The sequence below is a fragment of the Camelus dromedarius genome, chromosome 16 (assembly GCF_036321535.1).
Source record: "Camelus dromedarius isolate mCamDro1 chromosome 16, mCamDro1.pat, whole genome shotgun sequence".
In the NCBI taxonomy this organism is placed as follows: domain Eukaryota; kingdom Metazoa; phylum Chordata; class Mammalia; order Artiodactyla; family Camelidae; genus Camelus; species Camelus dromedarius.
Genome location: NC_087451.1, coordinates 9,019,666 through 9,046,233, shown reverse-complemented (window position 1 = coordinate 9,046,233; position 26,568 = coordinate 9,019,666). Strand labels below are relative to the sequence as shown.

At 45.0% G+C, this 26,568-nt stretch overlaps 1 protein-coding gene across 1 annotated transcript; it reads right to left on the bottom strand.

The window, feature by feature from the left end:
* Positions 1 to 1,358: 1,358 nt before the first annotated feature.
* On the bottom strand, positions 1,359 to 26,535 carry PCTP (phosphatidylcholine transfer protein). The gene is made up of 6 exons (XM_031468096.2): positions 26,306 to 26,535; positions 10,824 to 10,941; positions 7,743 to 7,822; positions 4,584 to 4,755; positions 3,647 to 3,714; positions 1,359 to 2,590 (listed from the first exon to the last, which is right to left on the bottom strand). Exons 1-6 carry the CDS (start codon positions 26,444 to 26,446, stop codon positions 2,525 to 2,527), a joined length of 645 nt encoding a protein of 214 aa, XP_031323956.1. The 5' UTR covers positions 26,447 to 26,535; the 3' UTR covers positions 1,359 to 2,524.
* Positions 26,536 to 26,568: the final 33 nt, after the last annotated feature.

The window sequence follows — 26,568 nt, the reverse complement described above, 5'->3', positions numbered from 1 at the left end:
ACGGCGCCATTTCTGTAACATTCAAGTGTAACCTCTAGCCACACCAGCAAAGCCACTTGTTAGCAAACAAAGAACATGAGTGCTTTCAAGGTGGGTCCAATGGGAACCTGAGAAATCTAGAACGCTTAAAATGATGACTTGGGGGAAATAATTAGGCTTGAATTAAATTATTAAATATTAAAGGAAGATTTACTGTAATCATATCAAACCTCTGTATCTGGATGGTTTTAGCCTTCTGGATACGTGTCATTTGGTCAATCTTCTCCAAATTATTGACGTCACTTGTTTAGTTACCATTTGACTGCCTCTGACACACTTTCCTAGGGGCCAGTCATCAAAGTGAAAAAACCGTTTCTATCCACAAAGATCTTATTGTCCATTCAGAGACAGACATGGGTAAAACAAGAGAAACAAGGAGCTAGTGGAATAACAACATATTTATGAGTTTCAAATTCCAAACGATACTTTCAGCCCCTGCGGAGAGGTAGACCCTGAAGAATCCAGTACAACCTTCACATTTTGCAGGGGGCCTCTGGCATTTATTCTCAGCTCAGGGGTTCTCAGTCCCCCAGGTAATCTCGGATATCAATGCTGTGTAAGACTGTATTTTCCGATTTAGCGAACATGAATACCAAATGGTCTTAACTCTATGGATTACAGCAAGCTTTGTGACTGTTTTTACCTGCCTCACCTATAAACTCAGTATTCTTAGTGTTCTCAGCATTCTCAGCAAACTACTGGACACTGTTAAATGTATGGTTTTTATGACACTATTTCATGCCGATTTAAATCCTAGTGCTTGTGTTTCAATGACTCTACATGTAAAATGTCAACTTGGCCTCTTTTACATGGAAAATTTAGATTTAGTTTCCCTAAATTAAATTCCAGCTACATTGCTAATAGTGATATCTTGCTGATAAATATGAAATCTTTTCTTATTTGCATAATTCTTGACATATGACCACAATGACTAGGGCAGGGATTGACACATGGTTTAGAGGAAATCATGGGATGGTTTGGGATCGACTGGAAGTAATTGCTGCCTTTTTCTGAAGCAGCATGAGCCTGGGAAGATGCAGGCCTACTTTTTGCTGTTAGCAGCAATCCTTCCACCAAACCAGCCCAACATCAGTGACAGTTTGAAGAACAGAGCTGATATCTAACGTCAGTTTGAGCTCCTGTATCAACCCCCACCTAAGGATTCTCTACACTTGGCCCTGCATATAAGTGAGCCTGAAATTCCTTTTTATGTTCAAGTCCATGAGTTAGGTTGGACGTGACTTACTTGCAAACTGAAGAGACCTAACTGATTCATACCCACAGGAGAAACAAGATAGGAAGGAAACTGCAGACAAGACAAAAGTAAGACACTCTGTATTTACTTGGTGTTCAATACACTTTCCTTTCCAGAGAGAAAACATACAGTTTGAGGTATCCCATTTAATAAATCCCCTGCTTCCAGCTTTACATCCAGAATTTCTGTGCCTATTAATCAAGGTTCAGTACCATCACACACAGTGGGTAAAATTTTTCCCTGAGATCATAAGGCTGTGCCTTTAGCCACAGAATAATTTTTCCTCCAAAATTCAGGAGAAAAGGAGGAAACTAGGAGACTTCTGGTGGTGGAAGAGGCAGATAACTTAGATAGAATTCCTGAGAAAAAGGTGTAGGGACATCGCACCACTAATTAATCTTTCCCTGGCTGTGAACTCTTATCCCTTCAACAGCTCCAAATGTTCTAGAAGGAAATTCATTTATTGCATATAAAGACACTTTATCTCAATGCTGTGTGCAAAGCAGGTTGGCTTCTGCTAACTGTCCTGATGCCTCAGTTTCCAGTAAAATGCAGGACGAGGGAGGGATGGACAGCCCTTCCCCAGTGGCATGTGGGAAAGAGAAAAACTTAGACGTGGATTATGGGAAAAAATTGTTATCACACTATGTGCTTGGTCAGGCCTGCAATGCTTTTCAAAATGGTCTGAAATCAAAACAGCTCATGATCCTCCACAAGTGGGACTGGGGAGAGACCTAGTGGATTATCACCTCCAGCCAGATCAAGTCAGCAAAGCATAAGGCAAATGGACATCCACATGTGACATCCAGTCTTGGTGCAGAGTCAACTCTGAAGGAGATGCAACTTCTGGCAGCCCCTTTGGGGTTGCAAGAAATCACATACAGAATGGACCATATGCTGAGATCTTTCAATCTTAGGTGGTGTTGTCAGTCCTCCACCCACCATCCCCCTACAGTGGCACAATGGAATGACTGTGTTCCCTAGTGAGCAATTCCCTTTTTAAGAATAAACAAGCAAAGTTTTCCCTAATCTGACCCAAATTTAACAGCCCATCCTGGGGTGGGGAGAATAGGAATGGAAACCAGGCATCAGGCAAACACGCTTGGAGACAACGTGCTGGAGGGTGTGCGGGCCTCTGAGGATGGAACAGTGACAGGCAGGCTGAGCGTCAGTAGTTGTGGCACTTCTGGAGACATCATTTCACGGGCACAAGGCTCCCAATTCCATCTCTTAGGTTTTCTTGGGATAGTTCTGACAAGCTTTTGCCATATCTTTTAAGAAGTTAGGAACTCCATTCTGCAAAGGAAAGGAGACTGTCACTTTTATGTCATCACAGTGATGACTCTGATTCTTTGAGATGTGGCAGAGGCAAAGGCTTTGGGAATAATGCATATGACAATAGGGCCCCTGACCACATTTCAACAGAACGTCACCACAGATGATGACAAGGTCACAGGCAATACTAGACGGCAGGGGCCACTGTTGGAAGCCACTGTCGTATATTTTGGCTTTTTCTAGCAAAAAGCTGAGATATTTCTGGGACACCATTGGGCTGGGCAGTGAGATTCTCTAAAGAAATGACAGCAAAGACTTGCTTTACAGAATTAGAGAATGGTAAGGATCAGGGGCAGAAGACAAGATACGTCATCCTTGGGTGGTGAGCATCGCCCAAGACTTTCCCAAATGTTGTCTTACTTACTCCTTCTCTGCAGGGTGGGAATACCCATCTCCAAAGGGAAGATATCAATGGCTTCCCTCGATTACACAGTCAGAAGCTGGGCCAGGACTCAAAACACCGTGTGTTTGACTCAAAGCCTCTGGGCTTTTTCACTCTCCCAGGGACTCTGGTGAGCCCTCCAGCCAGTAAGTAGGACCTTGCAAAGCAGGCTGAATGGTTATCACAGTTTTGGGCAGTACCACTGCGGTTCCCTCTCCTCAGAACTAAACAACAGGAACAAAACAAGAGGCTTTGCCCAGGCTTGGACACATCTGGTTGTCTCCAGAGTCGGGTCAGCCTAACTCCTCCATCAGCAGATACAGGGCCCACAGGCACCATGGTTCCTACAAGGAGCATCTTACTGTCCGGAGGTTCCAGAGAGTGATCCTGGTGGGTCTCGCTGCAAAGCAGGGAGGGGCTGCCATTCCAGCTAAAGATTCTTTGTATTTTGTCCCAGCCTCCATCCTGAAGTTTGACAACCCCTGTCCTAACCATAGTCACTCAACCAAGCTGCTTCGTAGAAGAGCCTGGTCAGGCCTGAGACAGGGTGTCCCTTCTGCCTGACAGCCCCCTGGGCGATGTCAGTATTTGTCAAACACACTTCAAAGACACTCCTCCGCCTCCTGAGATCTCACCTTGGCAGCCCAGTTAACGAGCCAGGACGGAATTTGGCCACCTGGGTTATCGAAGTAATACATGAAAACTAGAGAGGGAAAGAGGACAATTCAGAAGGAGGAAGCATGTTAGCAAGATACATCAACAAACCCTGCAAACCTGCCCCCCTTACATTCAGGTCCAGAAAGTAAAGAGGCGGGTAACAGGGAATTCAGGTGGACCCGCTCTCTGCCTTGCCTTAAGGGAGGCTTATATATAAACATGTTGGAAAACCGCCAAGGCACATTTTGCTGCTATTTACTAAAAGCCTGGCAAGTGCCAGACACTTGAATATAATCTCTCATTTGATTATTCCTCTCATTAATTGTCTTAATCCTAAGGAGTTGATGGAATTAAACCTCAGTTTAATGGAGACTCAGAAGAGTGAGCTGAGGTGTCCTAGGTGACAGATCTAACACTCATCAGAACTGAATTCAGATGTTCCACAGCAGCAGGGCCAAGGCTGTTCCAGCCAGGCTCCAGCAGGTGGCAGCACGGCCCCATGCAGCTGCTCTCCTGTGGCTGGAGCTCAAGGCAGGCAGGTCCTGAGTCCCTGGGGTTTTGCTGAGCAGGCACTGCATCCTCAGAGACCGTCCTGCCGGCCCTCCTGCCCACCCCGGCTCCACGTGTGTATGTGCGGAACCGATCTGAAGTAACTTCCCAAACCTCTGGTCCACGCGGATGTTCTGGTTTCACCTGGACAATGCGAGTCAGTAAAGAAGGGACTGAGTCAGAATTAAACACCCCCCGGCACTCTGGCCACGTTCCTGGGGTGAACTGAGACCCCCTTATTTCTCTGGCACCCGTGTCCAGTCTCTGACCTCGGGGAATAAGCACCGTGCATCTTGTGTGCCTGGCAGTCAGTGTGGCCTTCACATGGGGGCCGCGGCCGGTGCACCAGGACATGCCCTCTTTTACCTTTGCTCCCTCTCTTGCCATCGCTCTGGATTGCCAGCCTCTGCTTGTACTGCTTCACCCGGATCACACCCGACTTCTCGGGAAACTGAGGCACAGAGGTGCTCTGGGCCAGGATGACGTGCACCTTCTGCCCTTCAAAGTCCAGCTCTTGTCGCTGCCGCACATAGACATACTGCACCCCCAGTCAAGGCTCGACATCCAGGCCAGCATCTCAGATGTGCGGGAGGAAAGCCCGCCAGCCCGAAGCAAAGGGGGCTGCTTCTGTTCCTCCACTTGGCCTTTGCTCCCTTGCAGTGTTACCTCCCTCCCTGCCCTGCAAAACTCTGGCTCCTCCCACCTGGTGTTCTCATTTCAGAGCATATATTACCCTCCTGTGAATGATTCTTTGCTGCTTTTAATTATGTGGGGCACCTAGTCCTCCTTTCTCCAAGAAGGCACTACTACAAGGTATCAGGATTGGTCAGTTATCAGCTGTGTGATCATGGGTTGCTTACTCAACATCTCTAAGATGCAGTTTCCCTACGCAGGGAAAGTGGGTAATGCTGCCCAGCAGGCAGGCTTGGTGGGGGCATTGGAGAGAGACTGGAGCAGGATAAGCACTCAAGAAACAATGGGGCCATTGCTGTTTGTCCTCCCACTAAGCCCTAATCACTGACTTGTGCACAGAGAATGGTCAGGCAAGGTTGCTTACACCTGTTGATCATAGGAAGACACGTGAATACATGACTGTTTATTAGGCAGATGTCCTCCCTGGGTCTGGTTCATCAAAAATCACAAAGCCGCTTCATCTCAATAAACACTCACAGAACAACCACTCTGTCTATGGCGCTGTGAGAGGGAATACAATTCAATTCTAAAACAGCAGAAGTCACTACGTACTGAGACCTCACCTTATACAAACATCATGGATCTCACATACAGCACCAGCTCTGATCCTGAGACAGTCCCTGTGAGCTCAGCATAAGTAGCCCCATCCTGAGTATCCCCATCTTACAGATGATGAAACTGAGGCTCAGAGAAGTAAAGAAACTTATCGAAGGTCCCACAGCCCAGCTGAAGTGATGGAATCTGAATTTGAACCCAGATAGGCTACAAGATCTGGAGAGATTTTCATAGCTGCACATTAATGTGTTCATTAGACTTTCCAAAGGCAGGATTTCAGGTATCAAAATTGAAGGAATTAAAAGCTGCAAGCAATCCAGACAGTCCACAGTAACACTTAGCACAATAGTCCTGACTGCTGCCCCACGCCACTTTGGAGCCTCAAGAGCACACAGAGTTGTCTGCACCTCACCCAGGCACCCGGGAAGGGGGTCTACTGTCCCCACTCTCTACATCTGATGAGTCAAGTTCTTAAATGTTTTAGAGAAGAAATGATGTAGCTTTGACTCTGGCTTTCCTCTCTCCCAAGCCTTCTCCTTTCCTCACGGCAAATTCTGTCCCACAACTTGCTCAGCTCGTGTGATGGACATCACCTGACACCCCACTGAGGAAAAACTAACTTGATGTATTGCTTACAATTTGGCAGAGGTCTTTGAAGGGCTGGAAGGTCCAGCATGCCACACAGCCTATGACTTGAGAACTATCAGTTCACTGAGAAGGCCCAGAGAAGTGAATGGCTTTTTCCAAGGTCACACAGCAAATGATGAAATGAACTCACACTTAATCTGGGGCCTTTTCCTCTAAAACTGATGTCCTTTTCCACTACACTGTTCTCTGTTCTCAACAACTGAACAGCTCTTATTGGAGAGACATATGTGTACACACATAGACTAAGATACTCATTATGGGATTGTGTGGCATTGGAAGGCCAAGGCAACAGAACTTCAAGGAGCCCCCAGTGTCCACTCCTGAGAATACTTCCCCGTCCTTCCTGCCTGCAGTGTCCCTGTGAGCTCAGAGAGGTGGGGCTGCCCTGATCCAGATCACCTTCCCTGGAGACAGCTAGACCTGTGCCTACTAGTGGGGGGAACCTGATGAGAAACTGAGCAGAGTTCTGAGCCTCCTTTTGCGTCAGTTTCCTTCACCGTCTGATGGGGATGATTGCGCCAACCTTGCACAGTTGTCCACAGGATGACAGGAAGCCACATAAAACCTAAGGGATTCAGAAAACGTGATTGTTCAATTACCTACCAGCAGTGCACCAACTATCTAGCTGTCTGTGGGAATCATGCCAGAAATAAACCTTTATGGAGTTTATAATCTCCCTGGGGTCGGGGTAGACACGTGCACACAAAACACACACGAACAATACCCACGAGCACACCCCCAACGCCTCTCTTTCTAGAGAACAATTATTTAGGGACATGCACACTTATAGAATGTTAGGTCTAGAAAAGCCCAGGGATCAACCAATTCAGTGGTTTCTAAGAGTTTGTTTTTTTTTTTTGTTAAATCCATGAGACCCTTTGCTAAAAGGATCCTCCATGGAAATTCAGTGTGTAAAACACTCAGCTGCGATAATTGAAGAAGACAGTGGAGCCAAAATCTCATCTGTCCACACCTACATTCTACCTCCGCCATCCCCACAAATGAACGTCCATCGAACCCTCCAGGCTGGTCCTAAGGGGGCTTCTTGGAACCTTGGAGTGTTAGCTAAAACTCCCCACATCCCACTCAAATGTTTCATAATATAGTATGGAAACTGAGAGGAAGAAACATATACCCAGTGTCCAGATCCAGTGGTCAAAGAGGGAACACCGTGGGGGCATCAAAACGGGAGGCGGATAGAGTCGGGAATGTGGTGCCGAGTTCCAGCCCCCACTCTGCCTCTAGGCACCTGTCCGTGTGCCTCCATCTATTTACCTCTCTGGGTCCCTACTTCCTCTCTATAGATTGAGGGAGTGTATTGAATACTCTTTATGAAAAGTTGTTTTCAGGTCCCCAATTCTGTGGCCCAATAATTTCAAGCCCTAGAAAACTTCTCAGGAAAGAATGAGCTACCCTCCTGTGACCACAGATGTTCCACGTGGTCAGGCCCAGAAATCACACTCGGAGGTCTCTGAAAGACACACAGGAAGCAGCAGCTTTAGCAGCAGATGCCTCTGCAAGAATCAAAGATGATGTCCACACCTGCTGGACATAAGACCACTGGGTGATGGCCATGGGGCACAGAAACACTTGGAAAGCTGAGTAATGGTGTGTCTTTGGAAAGGATACATCTCTGTCGGAAAGGGGGAAAGGGTACTTCACTTGCCAGTAGACCACTGCCTGTCCATTGCATTCCTTTTCATAGAGTTCTAAAAAAACAAAAACAAAAACAAAAGAAGTTACCGCATCTGGAAGCCACTTAGGCTTCAATTAACAAGAAGGTTTGACATGATGACTTTGTAGGGAATGATAAACCACTAACTCATAAGGCATAGAGTTCTACAAAAAGTCAGATAGATTCATTACCACTAAAAGCTTTTTGCCCAGTGGCAGAGTCTAGTAGATATAAAAACACAGTAAAAGTAAAAGAACCCAACAAAACTTGTTCATCATGTAACATAAACAACATTCTCAAATACAATGCAACGAGACAACATTTGGCATCCAAGAATAGTTTCAGGTTTACAATATACAAGCAGACTCACAGACATAGAAGAGAAAGTTATGGTTACCGGGGGCCAGGAGGGAGGAGGGATAAATTGGGAGCTCGAGATTTGCAGTTACTAACAACCATATATAAACTAGATAAACAATAAGGCCCTACTGTTCAGCACAGGGAGCCATATTCAACATCTTGTAATAATCTGTAATGAAAAATAATATGAAAAGGAATATATATATATATTTGTGTAACTGAAGCACTATGCTTTACACCAGAACCTAACAATATTGTAAATCAACTATACTTCAATTTAAAAAAAAAATCATAGTAACCACCAGATGTCGCTAGAGCACCAAGAGTTTTACTGTTAAGCCCTTTCTCCCCACTTCAGATTTATTGACAGGTAGCCTGGGATTGAGTCACCCAGTCTAGTGAGCTCAGCTGGGAAATGAAGGTTCCAGAAAATTCAGTGTCATTCCTCAACTGCTAGAAAGTGGCATAAATGTGATTAACCTGAAGTTTCTTGCCTCTCTCCCATGTCGTTTTAAATCACAGCTACAGTGACCAAATCTCCTTGATATCCACCATGCTACTGAGTGCAATGAGCAGCAGCTCCTGCAGGGAGATAGCAAAGGAATTCGAGGGCATACAGAGCCTCTGCCCCCAAGCTGTGCAGAAAGCTTCTAACTGACCCTTTAGAAAAGGAGCCAAGCCAAGGCTGCTGAAGAAACCAAGGGAGGCCCTTGAGGAGATGCTGACTGAGGAAATGTGTTATTTAATTCAGCTCTTGAAAGAAAGAAACCCTATTGGAAGTAGACCATGGAGTAAAGAGCTTGCCAGCCCATCGGGACAAGAGGCTGAGGATGCCCTTGAAAGGAAGGGAGGAGTGGACATCTATTGCTTTTGCTGCTCAGCTTTGACTCCCCTCCTCCTGGACCCGTATCTCAGTCTCCTGCAGGGCATCACCCCTCCCCTCTTCTCCACGATGTGTTTTAAGCAGGACTGACTCAGCATTAATATCAGGACTGGGAAATTGAGCCAGCCATGGCCACAGGGATTGGTTCAAGGATGGTACCTCTGGTCAGAGTCTTAGCTTAGCTCTAGCAAGTTTACACCAAAAAGTGGTTTAATAAAGGCTCTGAGGTAGATCACAGAAGATCTGGGAGGACCAGAGTTAGGTTTAGAACCTCAGGATTGTTCCTGAGAAGCTAAACGGATGCTGCCTCTGGACCATACTCCATAGCAGGTGCTGCTGACGCCAAGGAACAAACATCAGAGGCTCTGCCTAGGTCTGGAGCACATGACTGGATCTCAGCTGCTCAGGAGATGGACAGAGAACATCTGCCTTCTCCCTTGGATAGGAGGGTATCACAATTCCCGTAGATTGGAAGAGTATTTGAAAACACTAAGAGACCCAGAACCATGACAAACATTCCCAGGAAACAAGCATGTGGTCCATGCTGAGGTGATAAGGGTAAGTCTGGGGCTCCGGCAGCCGTCAGGGAAGTTCCTCTTCCCCTGGGGCTGTGTATGTGGTTAGAGTGTAAGCCTGCATCTCCTGATGGCCATCTCAGCCAGGACATAAGAATCTGCCCGAGAATTAGGTCAACACTGGAAAAAACAGAGTCAAGACGCAGAAATGAAGTACTGGATGCAGCTGTCTGGGAAGCCAGATACCCATGGATTTTCAATGCCATGAACCAATGAACACTTTTTCCTTTTCTGACACTGGCACTCGTTAGCTTTTGGTTACTTGCAACCCAGAGTCCTGACCACAGTGAGGGTCTGTCAGGGCTTCAGTGCCCCTGGGCTATCTGCGTACCTGTTCCACTGTGACTGGGACAGCAGAGGCTGCTCCCTGCTCTGGGGGCAGGAGGATCCCCTAGCTAATGCCTCTTGTAACCTCCATCAGTTACAGGGTAAAAATCTAAGAACTGCAGCCTGGTGGCCAGTTTAGGCCCTTGGGGATGTGGACCCTTCTCCCATTCTCGTTCCAGATTCTGCTACCTTGACAACCCAACAGCACCTGAGGACTCCCATTTTTTTAATGTTTCATGCTGTTACTCATGTCTTCCTCACTCTACTCATGCTGTTTCTCAATCAACTCATGCTGCTCCTTGCAACATAAATGCCCTTAAACCACTCTCCCCCTCACTCTCTCACCCCCTCACATATATGTATTCTTGTTGTCTCTAAAACTTTGACTCCACTTGTAAAACAAAGCTTGAAAAACAAATTTCTTCTGTATAGCACAGGGAACTATATTCAATATCTTGTAATAAATTTTAATGAAAAAGAATAGGAAAATGAATATATGTATGTATATGCATGACTGGGACATTGTGCCAGAAATTCATCAGAAATTGGCACTGTAACTGACATCATAACTGACTATACTTCAATAAACAAACAAAGCTCAGACACCACCTCCTCCAAGAAGCCTTCCATGGCTTCCCCTAGGTACAAAGGATGATGATGAACTTACAGTAAGAGCAAAGTAGCCCTCAGAACAAAATAGAGAGCGAATCTAAGAGTATGCCAGGAGCAGGTCCTAGGAATAGCAAAGTCACATTTGAGCCTGGCACTTTAAAATGTTTATGCCAAAATTAAAAATGAAACATAATACAGTAGAAATTAAGCCTATCGCTTTCTAATGACTAGAACAAATACTAATAGACTCTACTTTCTAATTTGTTGTTGTCACTCACCTTTAACATATTGGTCCCACTGTTTTCTGTAGTCTAAGTCCATATAGACGTCTGCCAGTACAGCCGGTGGGCAATCCTCCAGAACGCCAAAGACCTTATACTCATAAAGTCCAGTCTGCTGTAGAAACAGAACAGCAGGGACAACCTATTGATTCCCATGTGGCGATGACACAGCACATGAAAAACAGCTGTTTGTGCAGCACCATTATTGAGCATCTGCTCTGTGGTCTTGGGGACACAGTGGTGTAAAAGCTGATGTGGATTCTGCTCTCGGGGGTCTTATATTTGGCCTTAGGCACTCTTGGTGGTGAGAGCTATATGCTATCCAGGTAATTAAGGGGATAAAAGAAGGGTTATATGACAAATGGCGCCTGGTTTTGGAGGGCTGGTGGTGGGTCCTATATTATCAGGTGTCCAGGAAATGCCTCTATGAGGGAGTTATCAGAGCAGATTGTTCTCACTATTAGAAGGAACCGGCTGTGGGAAGAAGAGAAAGCCCATTCCTGGTTGGGAGAGGGCCCCCAGGTGGGTGGATTGGTTTGCTGAGAGAACAGAAAGCAGGGGGTCCAGAGAACTGTGGTGTGGGAGAGCAGCAGGAGCTGAGGTCAGAGAGGGGAGCCGGGGCTGGGCCCAAAGGACTCTATAAACCAGGGGAAAGGGGCAAAGATTCTTTCCTAACTACTATGGAAAACCAACAAAACAGGGGAGTGACATTTAAAAGATGACTCTTGCCAGCTGGTAGAAAGTAGATCATAAGGGAGCAAGGAGATGGGTCAGAAGACCAGTGCGATGGTCCAGATAGAAGATGATGGTGATCGGACAGGGAGGAAACAACAGTGATGGGCAGAAGTCAGTGATTTAGGAACATACTTTGGAAGTAATGTCAACAGGAATTGCTGACAGATTGGCTGTGGGGACAGAGAAAACAAAGAATTGAGGATAACACTTAGAACCTTTTGCTTAGACAACCAGGTAGAAGGGAGCCCCACTTTCTAAGACAGAGAAAACTTACAGAAGAGGTGATTTATAACTGTGGAATAACCAAGAGTTCTACTTTGGGCAAGTAGAGTTTGAGATGCTTATCAAACATCCAGGTGGGGGCGTCACATAGGCAGCTAGCGCTCAAGATTCAGACCACTATTCTGGATACCCACAGGGTGTAAAGAAACCCAACACTTTGTTGTACCAACTTAAAGACAGACTTTTTCAACAACTGTTTCTTTTTTTCTATGAACAACTCGTGTATGAAAGAATGAAAGGGGGAAAGAAACACCAGCTTCAAATCATATTGGTCCCTTCTAGTCAGAAAAAGCCCATCTCTAGGTTCCTAAGTACAAGAGAATGCCCTTGTTTTCACGTTGAGCTGTATCCTCCGTATCTGTCTGTGAGGGTTCTGGGCTGGGGTCGGACGACCACACGCTTCACTCTCTGCACGTTGGTAACTAACAATTCTTACCCTCCCCTTGCCTAAAGGCTCTATGGTTAAGATTAAACTGATGGCCTTTAGATTAATTTCAATTCAAAAGCAAACAAAACAAACACACAAAAATGAAACTTTCAGGTGGACTCACTCTTCTACCTGCTAACGCAATGTCATTGGCTAATGGAACATGAATGAACCTATCTTTTAAAACACCTTTCCAGGGACTTACATGAAGTCAAGGGGTAAACACGGTGAATCTTTCTAGAGATCCTGAGGCTTCAAGGGTCTCCTGGCATAACCCAGGGATAAGCACATTCCAGTTTAGGGATCTCAGATGTATTTAAGAATACCTGGCAGGAAGTGGAAGGTAAAACGGAAATTGAAGTCATAAGGATGTTTCAGCTCTACAAATATGTGGCTTTAGAACAAGGGTTTCCAACCAGCAAATGACAGACTGGTAGATCTGACCCCCTTACGTGCTGTGCCATGGTTGTCCCACAGGAAGGGCAGGACTCGGGAGAAACATCTTCATCCCCTCCTGTCCCCTCCCTCCCCTCACAGATGGGAAGATGGTGAGGGTTTACACATACCACACACCTACATCCACACGTTTTGATCAGCCTTGGAAGGGAGACAATTAGCTTCTGTTCAGGAAGAGTGGGGCCCTGTTTTCTACACATACTGAGCAAAAGGGATAATTATGTATTGAGATAATCTCTCCAATTTCACATGAGTTAACTTTGGATATCTGGATGAATGAAGACACACTGTCTCCTTGAACTGGTTCCCCTCCCCTCCTGAATGTAGATTCAGCCCTTAGTGACCTCAGTCCTGCACATATCACAGAAGTGAAAAACAGAAAGCCTTCTAGGAAGAGAAGAATAGAACAAAGTGATTTACATGATTACCAGAGAAAGAACTATTGTGATAGCTCCCTTTAAATACTCCCTTCCTAGCAGAACCGAGAGATGCCAGACACTAGAGGACAAAATGCTTGGTGACACCTTCCCTAGTCTATCAATAAAGTATTCTTTCTAGGCACTGAGGAGCCTCACCCAAATTCTTGGATCAAAGCACTTTGTCACCTATCATTTATTTTAGAAGATCTCAGCAAATGAACTCATGTTTGTATTATGTCTCTGAAAAAAAAATTAAGGGAACTGTTAATAATTATAAAAATTATTCATATGCATTAAGGACAATCAGAAAATGCCAAAGAGAATAAAGAAGTTTAAAATGGCATGTACCCCATAATCCATAAATGCCTAATGGTAATATCTGATGTATTACTTTTGAGTGAATAATAATTCTGTATGTAACAAAATGGGAGTAATACGGTATAAAGAGCTTGCATTCTTACTTTTAACAACATGCAGTGAAGAGCATGAAGCTGTGGAGAGATCACACCTAAGTTAATTATTCTTGTAAGTTATATACGTTTCCATGTAGTCTGACAAATACGAATCTTACTGAAACAATTATTCCATACGGACCAACTTGGTCCATAATTCTAACATCTTCATTAGGAAAAGGAGGATGGTACTTCCTTGGGAATAAATTTCAGGGTAAAGGACATTAACATTTTAAGGTCTGTTATACTTTTTACAAATTGTTAAGAAAGTTTTTACCTGTTTACACTTTCACTAGTAGCAAAGGAGCCCATCATGAGGACTGGATTCCACTGTTTTCACAATCAAATTAATAGGAAAAAAAAAAAAACAAGTTGTGCATTTATTTGGGCAATGTTTTTACTACTGATATGTAAGTCTCCTTTAAATTAGAGAGATAAACTCTTTGCAACGTTTGTTGCTGATATGTCTGCAAGTTTACTACCATTTCAATAAACAAGCTTACTCAAGAGGCTTTTCCTGAAGCTCCCCCCGAAAACCACTTCTAAGAAAGGCTCAATTTTTTATCTAAAGTAAAACATGCTGCATACTTTTCTAATGCTCATTTATAGGATATTTAATTTCCTGCATTTCAGACAGTAAAAGAATTACTCAATGGTAGAGAATCAGTCAATATCACGTGTAGAATATAATTACCAGAAGAAACAGAAGATGTGTTATAGCGTATGCTCTCTTTCCTGCTAAGAGAACCCCTATGGCCTATGATAACTTTCTTGGTCTTCTGTGCAGACAGAGATACTATAAGACACCTCCTTCCTGTTTTGAGTATGAATAGGATGTCTGGAGCTACAGCAGCTATTTTGGGACTAAGAGGCAACAAACATGGGAAGGCAGAGTAAAAAAGACAAAGAGCTTTACTGGTATCCTTGATCATCTAAACCAATGCCAGCAACTGCTGACCTTTGAAGTCCTTCTTAGGTGAGAAAAATAAAACCCTGCTTTGTTTAAGTCCAGTTTTCTGTTACTTGCAGCTAAAAGCAATCCTAATGATTACAAGTGGTACTTAACTGACAATGAATTTTACTTGATTCCTGTGATCCTGGAGAAGAGTAGAGGTTAAAAAACACCCTCACCCTTTGTGTTCCAGCAAACAGATTATCACAAAAGACCCACTTTCCCCCATGACTTAGATGAGACTCACAGACGCACCCCTTGTTAAGCTATCGCAAGGCCAGACTCAGCACCTCTACATTCCCTTTCATTGACCCATCAATGATTGGCTAAACTGCTTATTCCAAGGATCAATCAGAATAAAGTGCTTGTTAACCAAACTGGTTAAGCATCTCTCTCCCCTTCAGGACTCTAAACTTTGGCCCACCCTCAGCCTGAACCAGTAGCCAGCTCCTCCTGAGAATAGACTGGCCTCTGGGTAAAACACTCTCTTTTCTAGTCTCCAGCCAGGCCACCTTCATCTCCCTTCCCCACACATGGCTTCCACCTTGCTAACTGCTCTCTATAAAAGAAAGACCTTCCTGCCTCATTCCTGAGACACTCATGGAGCTTATGGTCAAAGTATTCTTCCTATTATAACAACCCCAACCTTGGCAATAATCCTCTTGAATAAAAATCCTTGCTTACCAAGTCTAGATTTGTTTCTTATTTGACATCACTTTAAAGTAGAAAAGTAGGATGAAAAAATAGTGCTGGTAAGACTTATGAACATTTACAAGGAAATAGGATTCTGTGCTAAATTCGTTAAAATAGTACAGACTTACATAAACATTACTAAAATGTATTGTCAAAGAAGAGAAGTAAGGGATAATGGGCACTATTAATGGACATTAAATTGAAGCATATTTAATTTTGCACAGAGTGTTTGAAATGCACATATTCTATAACAGAAAGTACCAACTCCTTCCACTATGTAACTCAAAAAAAAATTTATGGACTTCCTGGGACCCACTGTGTTCTTGGCCTTGAGGGAACATCAGGCATAGGCTTGTACTTGGCTTTTCAGCTGGTACTTCCCTTGGTGATCTGTCAGCAGTCATCGCAACAGATTGGAAGTCTTCCAGTCACGTCGACCTGCTATAAATTCTTTCAATAATGCTAGTATTTGTTTCTCTAAATACAGTGCAGTTTCCAGTTTCACATTCATTATCTCGTATAATCTTTAACGAAGCCCTGTGATATCGACAGGGACACTGGTGTGGTCTCCACCTTTATATGAGGAAGTGAAACTCAGAGAGGCTACATTACTTGCCTGAGCCCAACAGTCAGCACTTGGGACAGCCAGAAAGAACGCAACACTCTCCCCCCACCAAAATGTCTCCTAATTTAATTCTACTGTCTCTGCACATTTTCTCCAAGCCGCTGTTCTAAACCACAAGCTAATGATTACAGTAAAGATGACAAAGAATCTTAGAGCTGGAGGGAGACTTAGACTCTTACGTAAAAGATGTCATTGACTCGCCAGGAGTCAGCTGAAGAAACTGTTGGTGGCTACACCTGGATGGAGACCTGTTCTTTCCAGTCCCCAAGACACTGTTCCTGTCCCAGACCACCCAGAATGGACCTCACACTGAGACACTCCCCTGAGTCCCTGAGCCTGGCTTGTTTGTCCAATAGACATCCAACAGCCAGAAGAGGAATTTTTTAGACACTGCTGCTGGGGTCTTGAGACAAGAATCAAGGAAAAGGCAGGAATGGAGAAAGGATGAATGTTATCTCCTTCAGTGAACTGTGGCTGTGCTGTCTTTCCATGTATTACCCCAGAGTCATCTCAAAAATCCCATAGCCAGAAAATACTGCGTGGTGGTTATGACATGGGCTTGGGGGTCATAGCCCAGGTGCCGTCTAAACTGTTCCACGTACTTGCCTTCCTCAGCTGCAAAGTGGGTCTAATGAGAGTTTCTACCTAAGGGAATGATTCTGAGGATTAAATTAGATAATCCACCTAAAGTTCTTCCTGGGGTGCCTGGTACAAAAGTAGTTAGTCAGTATTAGACACCATTTTCACTGAGGTAGGTGTAATAATGATCTCCTTCTACCAGATTAAAGATCTAATGATTCAGAGCTGTTACACACTGCACATTTAGGGGGAAACTAGCACAAATAGGGTACCTGCTCTAAGCTGGTCACTGTGCTTAGAGATTAATACTCAATGTAATCCTGAGAACTAAGCATCTCATGAACTCCACTTTACCAGTGAAGACATGGAGGGGATACAGATACATACTTTAGCAATTTGCTACTGTCATCACTAACTTTTGAGATGTTTTGCCATTCTGGCTAACTTGTTTAAAAATCAAGTTGTTATTTTTCTTCCCAATGGTGATTTTTCTTACCGAAATTACATCCAAAAACTGCAATTTTTTCATTTGCATTCATTGGGTTAAAATATTTAGAAAAACATTGCTGCCAATAGGACACTTACTTGGCCTAAGCAGAATACATTCTGTAAAAGCAAATGTGTGTACATATGAGAAATGTCAAAATGTCACAGTGCTGCAGGTCCCACACAGGGAGTAACCCCCACGGAGGAGTGATTAGTAATCCCCAGTGTCCCACACGCTGCCACTTGACCTGGAGAGAGGCATCACTCATTTTCTTCAATTATGGTGTTTACATCACTAATTACAAGACAGCCTTGATGAATCACATCTCTCTAATCCTGTAAATGTGCTGTCAAGTGTGCACTGAAATCTCTTTCTGTCTCATGGAAGGGCTCATTTCCATCCCTCAAGGGCCAGGAAGCCTTCCCAATCTACCACTGAGGAAGCTTCCGACTCCAGCTCTCTGTGGCAAGTAACAGCCTCAGATGGTGTGAGAAGTTAGCATTTTTCACCAACGAGAATCACTCCTAACAGCAGGTGTCAAAGCTGCAGCTGCCGCTGGGAAGTGTGTACCAAGATCCTATGAAGAAAGACAGCTGACTAAATCTGATTTAGTATTTGAGATCTCTGCAAAACAGAAACAGACTCACAGACATAGTAAACAAACTTATGGTTACCAGGAGGGAAAGAGGGGTGGGAAGGAATCAACTGAGACTTTGAGATTTGTAGATACTAACTACTATATATAAAACAGATAAACAACAAATTTCTTCTGTAGAGCACAGGGAACTATATTCAATACCTTGTAGTAACCTATAATGAAAAAAATATGAAGATGAATATGCGTATTTATATGGATGACTGAAACATTATGCTGTACACCAGAAATTGACATGTTGCGAACTGACTACACTTCAGTTAAAAAAAAGAGATGTAATAAAAACACATACACACACAAAATATATTTGAGATCTCTCTGAGAACACATGGTAGGTTTACTCCAGAAGGACTGCAGAGAGTTAGGTAAAGTAGTGCTGATAACTGATGCTGACTGAGTGCTTACTGAATACCAGGCCCTGGGCTGAGTGCTTTGCAGGGTTCATCCCACTTAATCCAGGCAATGACAATATGAGGTACAGACCATCGATAAACTCATTGATTCAGACAAGGGAACTGAGGTTTAAAGAAGTTCTGAGAAATTTCTAGAAAAGGTAAACCTGTAGAGACAGGAGGTAGCTTGGTGGCTGTCTGGCATCGGGAATGGGAACAGGGAGTGACTGCAAATGGGCAAGAGGTTTCTTTGGGGGTAACACCAATGCCCCAAAATTAGGCTGTGGGGAAGGTTGCATGACTCCATAATCATTGAACCGTACACTTAATATGAGTCACTTTTATGGTACGTAAATGACACTTCAATAAAGCTGTTAAAACTTTTTGTAAAAGACGTTATGAAATTCACCCAAGGTCAGACACATAATGAACTTGACTTGAAGTCATTAGTTGCCACAGAACCTGAACCTGATGCCAATGATGTGACAGCAGATTTCAAGATCTGTGATACAGCCTCCAAATTGTCGCTGACCCCTCGACCTTTACTTATTAGGTAAATTATAAGCCCTCGGAGTGCATGTAGCTGCAGCTGTGGTGACCACGTCGCTCCAAGCAGAACACTTCTGAATGAAAGGCGTGTTGTAAAATGTCTCACCAGGGCAAGTGTGAACCAGGCTGTGGTGGGTAATACCGGGACACAAGGTCACCCTGCCGTGGCTCACAGACACCATTTAATTTACTAGGTGCTTCAAAATGCATCCTCTCTGCACAATTTGGCAGAGCAGGAATTATCTCGTTTATAGACGGGGAAGCAGAGACTCAGCTAGGGTCTTAGGTTCATAAAATCTAACATCACAGAGCAACTGGGCATCAAAACAATACTTTAGACCAGGGGTTGACAAGTCTGTCATGCTGGCCATTTCTAAACAGTCCACAAGCTGAGAATGTTTTATACATTTCAAGTAGTTATTTAAGTAATAAATAACCTCCATTTTGCCTATTAAAGCCTAAAATAATTTCTATTTGGATCTTTACAGAAAAAAAAAATTGGCAGTGCCTGTCTTAGACCATTGCCACCACCATTTCCAAAACATACAACCCAGGGAAGCTCCGATTTACTATAAAGTCGTATTGCAGTTACACATGTAAGAAAGGAATCTTAGTGTCATAAGCCCCAAATATATTTATTTTGAATCACACGGGGATTTACGATTTAAGTTCAGACCATCTTTCAGAGTAAATCTGACCATCCTGAGCACACCATACAGGATCAATACCCCACCAAAACTGAGTCAGAAACCACCCTGCCCAAAGAAAGCGGAGTGGAAATGTGATGTTTTCAAAGAAATAAGCCACCAGAATTCTATCTCCAATGAAACTGTCCTCCAAAAATGAAGAAAAAATAAAAACTTTTTTCAGACAAATAAAACCTGAGAGAGTTCAGCAGACCTGCTCTGGAAGAAATGTTAAAAGGAGTTTTTCAAGGAGAAAAAAAAAATCATAGTCAGGAAATCTGATCTATATAACATAAAAGTGCCGATTTTATTGCTGTAAATACAGGTTCTGGAAGGTATGAACTTTGTCAGGTATCACCAGGGCTTAGCACAATGCAGGCACATGATAGGTCCTGAAAGACTGCTTGGATGGGTCATGAACCTGTATCCTGGAGCTTTCTTCTCCTTGGGGTAGACGCAGACAACCCAAAGGCAGCTATGGAAAGGTGTCTTTCCTAAACTAAACGGCAAGATAAGGTGGTCTTTTTTGGTGTCTTAATAACACATTAAAAGTCCCAGGCTAAAGTTCAAAGTTTATATTTATATGGATTTCTGACAAAAATATATTCATTGGCCTAATTCCCAGGGAGGGTAAAATAGTCTTCCAAAATAACATTGGGGAGTGGTGAGCTTGTGAAGTACCAAAGCACTCCCACTGGAGAGCCAGCTAGAATTCTCCTTCTGCCCACACTCTGATGTTAACAGCAAGTTAGAAGGCCAAGCAGAAAGCGACCTCCACCTGGAGTTACCCCAGTCCAGCCCCTGAACCTCCCAGGCATTGGTACAGGATTATGTCCAAGGATCTAGAATGTCCAAATCCTTCCTACAAGTCACCTCTCCTCGCTAGGGTTCCCAAAGCCCAATGAAAATCAAAGTTTCGGTTTATTAATAGCCCACTCCCGTAAACCTCATGCAGGGACCTGGGGAAAGAGAGGGTTACACCTGGAGACAGAAGTGAGGGATCCTACTCGTCCCTCTCCCTTCATGCTCCCCATCTAAGCCTTGGGGCCAGCATCCTCACACTGCCTCATACCACAGTCTTATCCCGAGATGAAGTGAAGAGAGGGAGAACTGAGGCTCTGACATGTCTATCCAGTTCTATGCCTAGGAAGGATGGAAGAGAGAGACAGGTGACCTCAAGCAGTGGCAGGAAGTTGCCACACGTGGGTGCTCAGCTTTAAGACACGGTGGCCCTACCCACTGGTAAATACGGCTGCACAGGTGTCCTGGGTGCAACAAATGTTCCATCAGTCATGCTGGTACCTACTCCTTCCCTAGGGGAGAGGCAGAAGGGAGCAGACTAGTCCTGTCATCCAGAAGTAAAGAAGCCCAGGATGCAAATCAGACTGCGACCCCACCTGGGGAATGGGAGAGGAAGCTTCTCCACTGTCAAGGTGAATCTGTTCTCAGGGCAGTCAGATCTCTGCTTCCCTCCCAAGAGCCAAACTTCCTCTTGGCCCCCCTGAAAAAGTTGCTGTATTTTAATAGGTCAACAGCACAGGAAAGAACAGTCCGTGGCAGAGCTCTGTCTGTTCCTCACAAACGCATTGATTAGAAGACGTATGAAAGGACAAAGGCAGGCCCTTCTCACAGTGCCAGACACTTAGTTTAAAAATGGAAGAAGTCCAGCCATCAGCCAGATCTTTTCAGTCCAACATTTTCTTGGTCTAAATCTGCTGTGAGCCTCTGCACCCTGGTTTCACGCCATCTCTTGTCATGTCACGGTGGCTACTGGCAAGGTGACCAGCCTAAGGCTCCCACGAGACCTGACTGCAGATCACTGGGAAAGCTTTTGTAAGTGACCCAGAGCCCTCCTCTGTCAGGGGGACTTCTCAGCACTGTTCAGGGGACCACAATGACTCCCGAGTGGTCACTAATTTAAAAAGGAAGAGTCAGCCTTAAAGTAGACATTGCTTTTGTCTTAAGATATTCTGTTTTCTCACTCTTACCTTTCAATTCCCACTGCTTCTCATCACTAGGGCCCCCTCCTCTCTCTTAATGGCAGAACCCCCTGAGCACCATGCTCGATGCTCCCCACCAGTGGTGCTCAAAGTGTGGTCCCTGGACCAGGAGTTTCAGCATTACTTGGCAACTGGTTAAAACAGATTGCAAAGAAAAAAAAAAAAAGAATTAAAGAAATATAATGCCAACTCTCATGCCCCACCCAGACCCACTGAATCAGAAATGGAGTGAGGTTTTGACGGTGATTTTTAAGAGGCCCTGCAGGTGATTCTGGTGCGTGCTCAAGGTCGGGTACCACTCTGCCCTATGTTGTTTCATTTAATATTTGACTGAAAAGTAAGTATTATACCTGTTTTGCAAATCAGGAAGCTGAGATTTCAAAATGAAAAAAAAAAAAAAAGGCCAATAATATCCAGCTAGTAAGTGGGGCCTGGCCCCTGGCCATTGCCCAGTCCCAGCCTCACCCCAGTCCTGTGGCCCTCTGGCTCTTCCCAGAAGACAAGGCAAGCCTAGTTCAGCTTGGGGACCGAGCACGCAGTGTTCCCTCTACTTCAGGGGTTTAAAACCCAGTATGTTTGTTAACCTGGGAAACTTTACTATTAAAACAATAGCAAAAACAGTTTATTATGACGCATTTCAAACATACTCAGAAGTAAAAAGGCCAGAAAAATCAACCTCTGTATGAAAGGGGAGCTTTTCAAAAGGACCCCGCAAGCCCCGCCTAACCCCAGCTCAATTAAATCTGAGACTCTAGGGTAGGACTTGGTGATGTCCTCAGAGCTCCCCAGGTGGTTCGAAAGTGACTGAGCTTCGAGAACACTCTCTGGTACATTTCTCCTCCAGATATTTGCTGGACGCAGTCTGTCGTTTCACTTCTATCTCCACTCCAATGTTACCTCTGGGCAGAGGAGCTTTCCAGAGTCCCTTTAACTAAACTGAATCGCATCACCCCTGGATACTCCCCATGCCATGCCATCTCTCTTTCCCTCTATCCCCCTTACTTTCTTTGTAGCATTTCCACCTCCTATTTCATTATATACTATGGGTTTATTCTCATTAGTGAATATGGTTCATTCCTCAAGAAGCTCATTCATTGAAACAGCAGCTCCAATTTCCTATTCCCTACTTGTGCCTAGTCCCTGTGAGGGCAGTACCACAACGGGAGGCATTCGATCAATATCCGAATGAATAAATGAATGATAGTGGGGCAGAGCAGAGATTTTAACTCAGGACTGTCTGCCCCCAGACCTAAGCTCTTCTCACAGTACCATGCGGGATAGCACGTGGCAGCTCTGTACTAGTTTTGCTTAGCTTCCAGAAAATGTAGTTCTGAATTGAAGCATGCTGTGTATTTGGTACTGAGTTTATCAGAGTAGACTGGATCTTTTCTAGTTACTCGTTATGAAGTCTTGCATGACAAACTTAACAGCTCTGGGTCTTACTGCTGCCTATAAAATAGGAAAATAGCCTGTCTCTGCCTATTTGATTTGTTGAGAGGGATTAATGAAAACTTACATGTAACAGCATTTTGTATATTAAAGCACCATGTGAAGATTATTTATTACTATTGCAACATGGAGAGGAAAAAGAATAGATGACAACAAAGAAAAAGAGTCAGCAAAGTAGAAAAAAACAAGTAAAGGAAAGGATGATGGTGTTGGACAGAATGGTTTCAAAGAAACTTTCTAAATCTGGAATTATGTGATTTAATAGAAAAAGAGAAAATGAAAAAGTATCAAAATGTTGATTATCAAAAGTAGCCATTTGTCCAAGAACAAGATTCAGAATTATTTGTGTACTAAACTAAGCCACCATCTTTTATTTTTAAATATAATTTATTTGTTACATTGCAAAGTCTTTCAAGACCTCTATACTCATTTCAGTCTTTACAAAACATGTACCAGTAACTTTGTTACAGCTTCATTTCAATTATGATCACAGATGTCTGTGGCTTCTTGAACAATCAGCGATGGTTACACATGATCCAGACACACAGCAGGTTATTCCCGAGGGAAAAGCCAGCCTGATTCCAATGGATAAAAACCACTGTAAAGTCCTAAAGGGGGGACTAATTCGTCCTATCCTATAAAATCCAACTGGTACACCCTTGATGAAGTAGCTTAAACACTTTGTATGCAAGCTATATTGGACTTCCTCTGTCATGATCAAGGCATTCATCCAATGAATATGCCCCTTGCCTAGCAAAATTTTGGCAAAAACTGATCAAGAGGGTCCCTTTTGCCTGGGTACCGCATGTAACCTTACTGATGCAAAATCGAGCACTCCAAGAAGCCTAATCAGATTACCTGGCTCAGTGTCTCTTTATGGGTCTTACTGATGCCAAGAAAATCAGAGTAATTATTAGGAAAATGGGGGTAGATAGGGAGAATCAAGGGGCACATTCCAGAAGACTAGAAATCCTTAGACGGTTATTAAGATAAGAAATATGATAAATAAAATGAATATTGATGGGATTGAAGTAAAGGTCTTAATGCAGCACTATCAAAAGTTGGGTAGATCAGTAGGACCCCCTGTTGGTCCCTCAACATTACGGGGCCCCAAACAAGTCCACTCTATGTACCTCAGTCGGAGGAATTTAAAAAGCCAGAAGGCAAAGACTGCAATGAAAAACCTGACCTGGAATCACCTGGGACAATAGTCAGGTGTATTATCGAGGTGAAGACTGACAGAAGGGCCTGGGTCTTCTGGTCTGATTTCCAGTCAGGGACCAGGAGGCTCAAGGCCATAAGCACAGGTGTTGGTAAAGGGGCCAGGGCAGGGAAGTGGGTGGTGGAGGAGGAAGAGGCATGTAATGGCATCAACGTGCACGGTGATGAAACAGCACTGACCCGCAAGACAGAAAAGGGCAAAGGGCTTTAGGGGAGAGGAGTGGAGGTCTAGGAAGAGTATGGGACAAGCCGAATTCACTTCTGATGTGGAGTGGTACTCAGAAGACAAGATTTACCAACTGGAGATTAGAGGGAATTCTCTTCCAGAAGGAAAATAAAGGATGGGAGTCAACCTGGAAAGAAAACGAGGCTCTAGCAAAGTGGGTCAGGCAGCATCTAATGCTGGATATGGACTGATGGTTCAAGGAAAGGGCTTGTACCTGACCCAACAGGGTCTCTTGACATTTAATACAGATGGAAACAAAGTGGCCATGGGGCAGTTGCCCTCCAACATAGCTGGTGAGACTCAAAGGCACACCTATGGGAATCGCATGGCCTCCAAACTCATGGAAGTTCTCTGTGAAGACCTGTAACTTACATCAATGTGCCATGACTGCCCTCTTGCCCAGAACAGGTGGAAACAGACATATCTTACAATACGGTTGGTGGGGATAGGAACTATGCTGAATACCACTCCCATCCTCTCTGCAGCAGGGAGGTGGGTCCGCTACATGACAAAACACAATGGAAACAATACACAAGACAAAGCCAGTCTCAGCTCAGGCAGTGGATGTTGTGGGATGAAAGGCGCAAAATCAAAAGAGCACAAGCCCATAGGGGAACGTGGGGTGAGAGGTCTGGCTTGACTGGAGGACAGGAGGTGTGTGGATGAGCCGTGGGAGATAAAGCTGGAAATGTGAGTTGGGACCACTCTAGTTCTGCATGCATAGCCCACCTGGGAGTGTCTGCCCCCTTACAGAGAGTCAGTGCAGGAGGGCGTTTACGGCACAGGTCTGGAGCTAGACAGCCAAGCCAGTCTTGAGCAATCAACTTAGCCTTTTCCGTGGAAGTAAATTTCTTTTCCATGGAGGTAAAAAGGTGACAATCACAGTGCATTACATTAGGGTTGATGCGAGGATTGAGTAAGTCAATGCCTGCAAAGCACTTAAATAGTGCCTGGAGCCTAAGAAAGCCTGCAATGCGTCAGCTATTACAGTAGTTACTATTATTTTTAGTTCTGCCATCAATAGGGTAACGCGTAGGCTGGAAGGAATCAGGGAGCAGGAAGGCCAAGAAGCTAGTTAAGAGGTCAGTGCAATTCTAGGTGAGAGGTGTCACCCAAAGTGGCAAAGGTCAAGGGGAAAAAAGGAAGGGAAACAGGCCAGACATCAGATACATCTGAGCAGTGAATTGACAACACTTGGCAAATGCCTGATGTGTTTGGTGTGGAAAACGAATGGTCAGAAGGTGAACGGATGTTGTCTGAACACATGTCCACTTTTGCACCAAGGTAACTGCTGAAATGACACTCGGAAATGAATTCTACCTGCTCTAGACTGTGAGCTTGTGCTTATGCTGCTGTAGCCAGTGGCCCTGGCACACACACACATGCAGAGCCCCTCCCTTCACTGGCACTGCAACACTGGTCCTCTGCCAGGAAACCTCCACTTCACCTACTTTGCGTAGAGGAGACTTTTCACCTACTTGCCAGGCAGCTACTCTGGCGCAGGGAGCAACAGATGACCAGCCATCAATCCACCTGGCTGGCTACCTGGCTCCAAAGGCCTCCAGACACGCCCCCAACTCCATTCCTCCTAGCCTTTCAGTTAAACTTTCTCCCAGAAGCTTCAGACTAAAGTTATGAAGTGCGATAAGGGCGCAGCCGCCAAAGCAAGCAAGTTACTAAAATTACTAGAAATGACAGTAGGTCCTTTCTCAACAACACTCTTCCCCCCACGCTAGTCACCCTGCACATCCACTCTCTGAAACGTTCAGTCTCTTTTCTACATCCATTCAATCTGGGGATAATCCGTACTACGCTCCCCCGCCCCCCAGCCCACCTCCCCCGCCCCAGGCCGCACACAGGACTGGCATCCACCGGGGATGGGGGCTCCCAGTCTCTTGCAGTCAACTGCATGGGGCTAAGATTCCACCGACCTGCCTGTTAACTGGATCATTAACTTGTAACAAAGCACTTCCTACTTTGGGCCTCAGACCTGAGACTAAATTTGGATGACCTCCCCACTCCCCGCGACCCGCAGGGGGCAAAGTCAGCTGGAGGCACCGCCCGAGCGCTCGCTCCTCCCGGCTCCAGGAGACCCGTGGGGCCCGGACTTCGGGCTGCAGCCCCGCACTCCCCGCGGGCAGGGGGCACCCCGGCGCGCCGCCGCCCCGCAGTCCTCCAGCGGGCGGACCGCTACCTGGTCCAGTAGCCGGTACACGCTGAGGCCCAAGGTCTCCAACAGCAGCTCCCAGTCGCCCCCGGCAACTGCAGGCTGCTGGAGCTCCGCGCAGGTCGGCCAGAACTGCTCCTGGGAGAAGACCCCGGACCCAGTGGCCATCCTTCCGCAGCCGCGGCTCCACCGCCCGCAGGGGAGGCCGGAGACCGGCTTGGTGTGTTGTCGGGGGCGGGGAGAGAGGCTGGCCCAGCAAGATTGGCAGGTAACCGAAAAGAGACTGGGAG